We start from the raw sequence: 8,708 nt of genomic DNA, 5'->3' as shown, positions 1-8,708 counted from the left end.
CCTAGCACTGTGAACTTCTCTTTACAAGAGAAGTCACTAAAGCTGAAGGCGAGTTCTACCTGAACTCCCTCAGACTTAACGAGCGCGCCGTTCGCTAAACGAACGGTCGCCTCTTCTCGCTTGCCATCCTGGCAAAGCGACTCAAATATCGCCGGTCTCTTTCTTAGAGCCGCGAGTTTCACAAAATTTTGTGATGCACCCGAATCCACTAGGAGGGTCATCACCTGGTCATAGCCTCTTACATGAGCGCTATAGATCAGCAGGGTTGAGGTCCGAAATTTCGAGACCTCAGGGACTATGCTACCCATTTGTTCGATAACTCTGACCTTAGGGGTAGCTTCAGAGTCCGCGTCAGTAGGTCAACCCGCCCCCACTGCGCTCCTGTTTTTCCCGACCCCTCAGTGGTCGATGCAGAACTCATGTGTCTCACACGCTGGTTCTTGTCATCGCTCTTTGGGAAGGGAGTCCTCTTGCTGGGCATCTTTGCCCCAGCAGGGACCCAGGCATAGCAGCGAGCCCGCATTTGTAACAGACAACTTCTACCTTGCCCAACTCCATGGGATTGGCATCTGTCCTCTCGCCGACGGCTTATACCAAGCTCTTGCCGAGGCACTGTTGTAGGATTGCTCCTCAACGAGGACAATTTGGATTCCCTCTTCCATCGTCGACGGCTCCTTTCTAAAAAGGGCCTGTCGCAATGGGTCATGCCGTAGTCCGTTCATAAACGTGGACACCTTAATGTGCTCCGGAATCGGACCTACGGTAGTGTACGCCGACAGCGAGTGCATCTCTCGCACATAATCTTGCAGAGATCGCTTCGCCTGTCGCGCTCCAAAGAAGCGCGCCTGAAGCAACACTTCGTTGTTCGGCGGCTGGTACATGGCGCGAATCTTTTTCTTAAAGATCGCCCATGAATGAAACGCCTTTCTATACGCCATAAACGCCGAGTAAGCTCACTCTAAGGCCTTACCGCGCAGGTGCGACATTGCGTCCGACGCCATCCGGCTGTCGTCCTCGATGAGCTGCACGACACCGCATTGTTCCACGGCTAAAAGCCAGTGGACAATTGTGTGCGCTGCAGTTCCATCGAACTTGGGCGGGTCCATTCGGATTGGCCTCGGCTGATGCGGCCGTGCAGAATTCATCTCAACAGTCCTGTTGAGAGCCTTCTCCAAGCCTGCTCATGCCTTAGCTCATCCTGAGTCTGACTGACTGACTCCGCCGCAGTATGGCTCTGTGCCTCGGACGCTGCTCTCCGCTGTCCGAGCACGAATGCCACAACCTGCATCAACTGAGCAAAGTTGCTACGGAGGACTACCCAGGAGCCTGGCCAGGGCTTGTTCACCAAGATCCTGCGCCTTGTGCCCTGCCACCTCCCGATGATGTTCGGAGAGATGGGAAAAATGAGCCCAATCAATATTGAGGCTCATCCTCACGTACAAACGCAGAGATGCAGGTCGTGGGAAGGATTTCAAGTGCTACCAAGTGTAGGCGGGCACGTCGTAATGCGGCCACGCTCTACTTAGACACACGTCATTGCTCAGCGAGGAAGCGGTTTAACCAGCTTCTCTTGCGTGCAGCGAGATAGTTGTGGTGGGTGCATTTAGCGACCTCACCCAACGCACTAAGTACTTTGGTTAAGTGTCTTCACGGGAGCGGTATTCCGTCTCCTCGTGCGCACTTACCAAGTAGGAAGTAGTTTTCAGACTGATTTATGTTTAATCGAACTAAACATAGATACCTATTTTTACCAATCAAAATGTCATCTCTATAGATAACTCTTAATATGTATTGCGAGCGCATCTTTCTAGATACCTCGCGTAACGATGACGCTAGCCGTCATCATGGATGACGCTACGCGTCATCCGTTCTAATGTGAATGCACGATGTGCATCACATACACAAGGGTTGGTCACAAACGTGCACCACACCCGTGTGCTGGGTCTTATTACTATAATTTAGTAATTGACCATCCCCTGAAGTACACCAAGTGTACTTAACGGGGACTGTGTAACGTTAGGGCGACTTTAGCCAATTACAAGGAAACTAAAAAGGCCCGTTTCAGCTACTTTAGGCCTGCCTCTGGTTATTAAATCTCATCCTCCGACCTATATATTGTAAGCACTAACATACAAACATTTGAAAGCACAATGTTGAAAATTTAATTTCAAGTCAACTTCATGCCTTTTTAAACTATTTTTGTATCCGCACGACAATTGGCTTTCAATAATTTTTAAATTATGATTATAATTTGACTCGAATCAGGTAATGTTTTATTGCCGATTGAACAGTTTGCCAGCTTAAGGCCGCGCGATACTGTTGTATTCGTATCCTGATAAAACTCGAAAAATATCATCAACCGATGACTGATGGCTTACAAGAAATTTTGCGCCAGTGCAGCTGAAATTGCTTCGCTTACTCATTTCACGCCCCCATATGCTGGCTGTTAATAAACAAAGTCTTATTCGAGCTCGCTTTTTGTACAACACTCTTTTGATGGCTTCCCTATACTTAGCTACTCATTCAATCACCTCTCCATATCAATCTAATCTTAAAGCTTATCTCGAAGCTAATTGCCAACCTGAACAGATAATTGCATTCCGGGTAAACAATCAACTAAGGAAACCTTGAACTGTACGTCGGAAAGATTTTTTGAACCTGCGGACATAAAAATTGCCAGCACATAAATATCTTTTAATTGGCATATTTCAATGAAAAAAGCCCGAGATTCAATATACCGAATGATGACGTCTGCCGTGGTATGATAGTGGCATTTCTAGTAAATTGCCACTATTTCAAGATTAACTCTTCTTCTATTATTAACGGCCTTAACTTCTACAGCTGAGTTACATTCTCGAGCGTTCAATTCAATGACGAATTTAGTGGCGTAGGAACCGGCTCCATACCTTAGCCGCCTATCTCCCACAAATGCTTCTTGAGCGATCGATCACCCCTAGGAACCGTTTTTACAATATTCCTGGACTAAAAAACAAAATAGTAATAAGATGGTAGGAGCCTTTACGACGCGCACCAATTTTGGCCAGTTGTAAGTTTCAAAATTCAATGCAACAAGCGCGTGATGGTCCCACCTAGAGGTTTGTGTGCCTTCTTCATCTGATTGTGTTGGAGGTCACGTTGCGCGTGAGCCTGTCCAGCATCCTTCTAGTCCAAAGAGAGAGCATGTTTTGGCCAGTTAATTTGGACTCCCGCCTTATTCATGTTCCAACGGTGATTGGATCTTCAGACACTCCGGCTCTCGAGTAATGGTCCCATCCCCATCGCATGATTCGTCATCTATTTGTCAGTGGTATTCTTTGCTCAAGTTTAATTTTGTGTGCCCTACCAGAAATTTTGGACAGTCCACGACTGTTGCGACGGCTCTAAGTTCAGATACTCGTTTATTCTTTCGACAAACCATTACTGCCGCTTCCGGTGATTGTAAACTCTTTAGGAACAATCCCGTCTTTTTTTACAATTGACAGAGCATACAACTCGACTTTACGGCTGTGGTACAACCTATTCCCTACTTACGTTCTTTGCGTCCGTATAGACGACACGCTTTGATAGTTCGTTGCGCACTTCAGGGTCGCTATTACTAGCTTACTCACTGTAAAGATTTCTAATAAAGAAACACTGCAATGAAAGTGCCAACAAGTTTTATCGTAGCTGTTCTCACTACCTTGAGTGTGTGCACCGCGTCTGAATCCTCAGAATTAAGCCCAGAGCAAATGCCACTGGTGCCACCAACTTCGACCGATACGGCCGAGGAAATGCCACTCGTTTCACCAACTTCAGCCGAAACAACCGAGCAGACACCTCTGGAATCGTCTAGTTCGACTGAGGAAATGAGTGATACGGCGCTCACAGATTGGAAGGAAAGTCTGACAACGGACTTGAACAATCCGTCTTCGGATGCAACTCAGCCCTTGGAAGGAACAGAGACCTTGACACCAGTTTCAACTGACGATACAACGTCGTCATTAGTCAGTGATTACACCACACCAATAAGTGAGGCGACAGGAGATACTGCATCAACCGAATTAGACACTGCGAACACTGGCGACTACACGACACCAATAAGTGAGGCGGCAGGAGATACTGCACCGACCGAATCAGACTCTGCGAACACCAATGATTACTCTACGCCATTTAGTGAGACTGTCAAAAATACTACACCAATTGAAGAAACCACTGCGACCGACGAATTTTCGACGGAGCAAACGGACTCGACGGAGCAAACGGACTCGACAGCGACGCTTGAACAGACTACGTCCGATGGAAGCTTTACGGACGAGCAGAAGGCGATTTGGATTGAGCGTCACAACTTTTTTAGGGTGGCAGGCCTGCCGTGGTCGGCAGGAAATATGCAGCGAATGAATTGGAACGACAAACTCGCGCAAGACGCTGCCGCTGCGGCTGCCAGCTGCACGGCGACAACTGCGACAGGTATAAACGTGTACGAGTCAACGACGACGGATGCCTCAGCCCTTTTAGATGAAGCAATTAATGCTTGGGTTGTCGAACCAGCGCTTTCGAACATTGGAACTGTGGTGCCGCCAGCAGAGAAAGGCAGCAATGTGGGTGCAGGTTTATACAACTCGTACACACAAGTCGTGTGGGCGTCGACGACAGCGGTTGGATGCGCCATGGCCACTTGCTCGGATAAATCGATGGTCGCGTGCGAGTACTCTCCTCCTGGAAACGACGGCTCGTCGGCATGGTTTATTCACGACTCCCAAGCAACGCAGTGTCCATCGGAAACCAGTGCCGATCATGGCCTTTGTCTTGTAAAGGATGATCCGAACAACGGTCTGATTGCCCCAATTCCAAAAGGTCAATGGACGCATCAGGTGTACCCGACGTTTATTTCCGACATCATGTCGGCTATTCTAGAGGCAGCGAAGACGAGAGATGCTCCAGGAGCAGCACCCGTGACTACGATCCACCCGGTGGGCTCTGGATCAGACGACTTGCTCGTTTCAGATATCACTGATTCAACAGACACACCTGCTCTCGAGGATGAAGTCTTGCAACTCGAATCATGTGCGGGTTCATCCACTGGAACGGGGACCACAACTTCTACGAATTCATACGATTTAACGGATACTTTAACAGGCACAACAACGGAATCGTTGCCTGGTAGTCCGGAAACGCCGGATCAAGAAATTTTGTATGGAGATGCTTCTACGGCAGCCTCCGGGGTCCTAACAGATCCGGAATCTGGTACTGTAAAGCCTAGCATGGCCACTGGCTCCTATTTTGAGAATCAAGAAATAGAGCCGTTGGCCGACCCGACCTTGACGGAGAATTCGCCGGTCGAGCAGCTTGCTTTGACTACAAACTCTACTCTCACAACATTTCCCGCATCCGACGCCCCGACCGATGCAGTGTTAAGTCCTGCGACTATCGCCGGAATCATTGTGGCTGGAATTGTGGCCGTGGCCGCCGTTGCTGTGTTTGCCAGCTACCGCAAGAACCAGCAAAAGAGAACCAGACGTGACAGTATCGAAATCATTTAAGTCTCTGATCTATTTTTAAAGAGTCGGCTTAATGAGACGAGCCGATGTAGCGAATTGCGAACCCGTTGCTCTTGTTTTTTTTTCGTACTTTAGCGAACCCTTGACCACTCTACCCTTTCGCTGCGTTTATGCACGACTGTTGTACTTGTGGTACAGACGGTAGACCCCCTTCTTACCGACATAATAAACAGAAAACGTCCTTTACTTTAATTTTAACAATGAAAAACCAGTGGCTATGCTTTTTCCTGAAATCGTTTTACTTAGGGTATTTAAAACCGCGAGTGCTCTTAACAGAGTCAGTGCTGTCCAACCTCTGCGTCAGTCGCTGCAATTAAACACTCAACGATTTGAGAACTACCCGTGAGTAGCGTGGCGGAACATGTTGGCAGTTTTAGTGGTCGCACTCTTGACCATGAACGCGCATGTCGAGAGCTTCAGTGCCGAGGACCAGGCCATTTGGATTGATCGCCACAACTTTTTTCGTTCCACAGGTCTACCGTGGGCCGCTGGGAACATGCGTCGCGTTGGGTGGAGTGCAGACCTGGCCTCGTCTGCTGCTTCCACGGCCGCTCAATGCTCGGCATCTACAGTACCGGGTATGAATATGTACCAGTCGACGTCGACCAACTCAGCGTCGCTAATTGACGAGGCCATTCAGCAGTGGGTCGTGAAAAAGTCCCAGACGACTCTGAAGACTATCACGCAACCTGGTGCGACGGGTGTGCCCGTTGGAGCAGGCACTTATGACTCGTATTCGCAGGTTTTGTGGGCTTCGACTACCAGCATTGGATGTGCCAAGGCGGAATGTCCAGGCGGAGACTTGGTGGTTTGCAAGTACGCTCCTGCTGGCAATGATGGATCGTCCCCGTGGTATATTCACGCTGAAATGGCCTCTAAATGTCCATCCGGCACGAAAGGTTTACAAGGCTTGTGTATTGTTGAGGGAGACGCCGCGAATAATCCGATCGCGCCCATCCCAGTGGCGAAGTTAACGTATGAAGTGTACCCATCTTACGCGGCTGATATTCAGACGATATTGGTTGATACTGCGCGTGCTATTGCAAATGGATCGGCTGCAAGCTTTAAGGAAGAAAAACTCACGAGATTGAAGGAACAGACGGCCACGACTGATGGGCCTTCTCCGTTAAGCGAGGACATCACGACGAAGAATCCATCCAAATCTTCCACGCCTTCCTCATCGTCAACATTACCCAGCTCGCCTCCTGATGCTTCAGAAACATCATCTAAGCCGACACCTGGTTCATCCGGTAAGTCAAATTCAGTCTCGATTAGTGCTGGTGAGACAAAGCAAGGTTTGGCCGATTTCTCGCCGAAGCAAATTTCACCGAAAACAGTTTCTGAAATCAATATATCCGAAGATGAAGAAGCTCCATTGCAAAAACCAATAGGCTCTTTCGAGAAGCCTAGTGAAAAGTCTAATTCAGACTCTCCAGCTGCTTTAAAGACCGACAAGAAGATGGATACCGCAGAATTGTCAGATGATGCGTCAAAATTGGACACAGTATCTTCAAATTCGAATGATATGGCGCCTGGAAAAGTGAAGGCAAGCTTGGATACCGGGTCACAATTTTCAAATCAGGCAGCGCCTGAATCATCGACAGATGTGGCACCTGATGACACGCCAACGACTGAAACTCCCAGTGAAGCAAACTCTAAAGATACGCCACCATCGCCTAATGTTTCACAAATTATTAGCAATCAATCAAACACAGCTGATACTTCAGGTGGGATCTCTGCTGCCGGTATGGCTGGTGTGATTGTTTTAGTCGTTGTATTTGTGGCGGCGTTCGGTGTTGTCGTGAGCTATAGGAGAAATCAAAAGCGGCAGCGTGAGATTATGCGTGATGGCGGCATTCGATACTTATAAGCTAGAGCAGCGACCCATATGTCATGAAGTCAAAAAATAATCATTTGATAGCAGTTTTCAGGTACGAGATCAAATACGTTGCTGCTGTGGTGCTGGCTGTCACGTAAGGTTTCTTCGTGTGTGCGTTTTTGATGTTTTTTATTATTTTCTTTAAAGCTTATTGAGTTCAATCAGTATATTTTCACTGTCAGCTTACAAAAAACAAAACCTATTAGCGTAGTATTGACACTACGGACTGAGTAGTAGCTTTCAATCCATGTGTCGAATATATTCGTACACAAGTTGTCTTGTGTCGTGATATTAGCAAAAGTCTTGAGATCTGCAACCATCTTTGCTACTTTCTAATTAGCGACGATCGAGAACATCGAACGACCGCTTAGCAAACAAATGTGGCGACTGGGAGTAACCTTGCAAAGGTTCCGAGTCCAGTAAAAAGGAGAAGGGTGTCCCTAAACATATGACTATCTTCGTGCAGCGACAGGGAAACCTCCGGGAACGAAGCCGACTAAGGAACTTGCGAAGGTACGAAATCCGTAGCAACCATTACGTAAAGAAGAAAACACCTACATACCGGAGCAGTATTTGGGGATGAAGAGGCGCATGGACGAAGAGAGTGACGACTCTGACTCCAACAAAGGCACGGGAGACCGACTGAACGAACACGGGCACTGCAGACGGAAGCGGGGTACCGAACGACGCCGAACAAAAAGCCAAGACGCATACTACTTTGCCGCCACCTGTAGGCGGGCACGTCATAATGCGGCCACGCTTTACTTAGACACACACCATTGCTCAGCGAGGAAGCGGTCTACCTGCTTCTCTTGCGTGCAGTGAGGTAGTTGTGGTGGGCGCGTAAGCGACCTCACCCAAAAAACTAAGTACTCTGGTTAAGTGTCGTCACGGGAGCGGTAATCCGGCTCCTCGTGCGCACTTACCAAGTAGGAAGTAGTTTTCAGACTGATTTATATTTAATCGTATTAAATATAAATACCTATTTTTACCAATTAAAATGTCATCTCTATAGATAACACTTAATATGTATTGCGAGCGTATCTTTCTAGATACCTCGCGTAACGGATGACGCTAGCCGTCATCACGGATGACGCTGGGCGTCATCCCTCCTAATGTGAATGCACCCATGTGCATCACATACACAAGGGTTGGTCACAAATGTGCACCACACCCGAGTGCTGGGTCTAATTACTATTATTTAGTAATTGACCATCCCCTTAAGTACACCAAGTGTACTTAACGGGGACTGTGTAACATTAGGGCAACTTTAGCCCGTTACACCATCCCCC

General features: G+C 48.0%; 2 protein-coding genes across 2 annotated transcripts; both read left to right on the top strand.

Annotated features, from left to right (window-relative positions):
• Positions 1-3,638: 3,638 nt before the first annotated feature.
• CCR75_007020 (uncharacterized protein) lies at positions 3,639-5,519 on the top strand (the record flags this gene model as incomplete). The annotated part of the gene is made up of 1 exon (XM_067965084.1): positions 3,639-5,519. One exon carries the CDS (start codon positions 3,639-3,641, stop codon positions 5,517-5,519), a length of 1,881 nt encoding a protein of 626 aa, XP_067815970.1.
• Positions 5,520-5,931: 412 nt separating this feature from the next.
• CCR75_007019 (uncharacterized protein) lies at positions 5,932-7,407 on the top strand (the record flags this gene model as incomplete). Its single annotated transcript, XM_067965083.1, has 1 exon — positions 5,932-7,407. One exon carries the CDS (start codon positions 5,932-5,934, stop codon positions 7,405-7,407), a length of 1,476 nt encoding a protein of 491 aa, XP_067815932.1.
• Positions 7,408-8,708: the final 1,301 nt, after the last annotated feature.

The sequence above is a fragment of the Bremia lactucae genome, linkage group LG7 (genome assembly GCF_004359215.1).
Source record: "Bremia lactucae strain SF5 linkage group LG7, whole genome shotgun sequence".
Lineage (NCBI taxonomy): Eukaryota > Oomycota > Peronosporomycetes > Peronosporales > Peronosporaceae > Bremia > Bremia lactucae.
The sequence above is the reverse complement of the archived record's forward strand: the minus strand, read 5'-3'. Positions and strand labels throughout refer to the sequence as shown.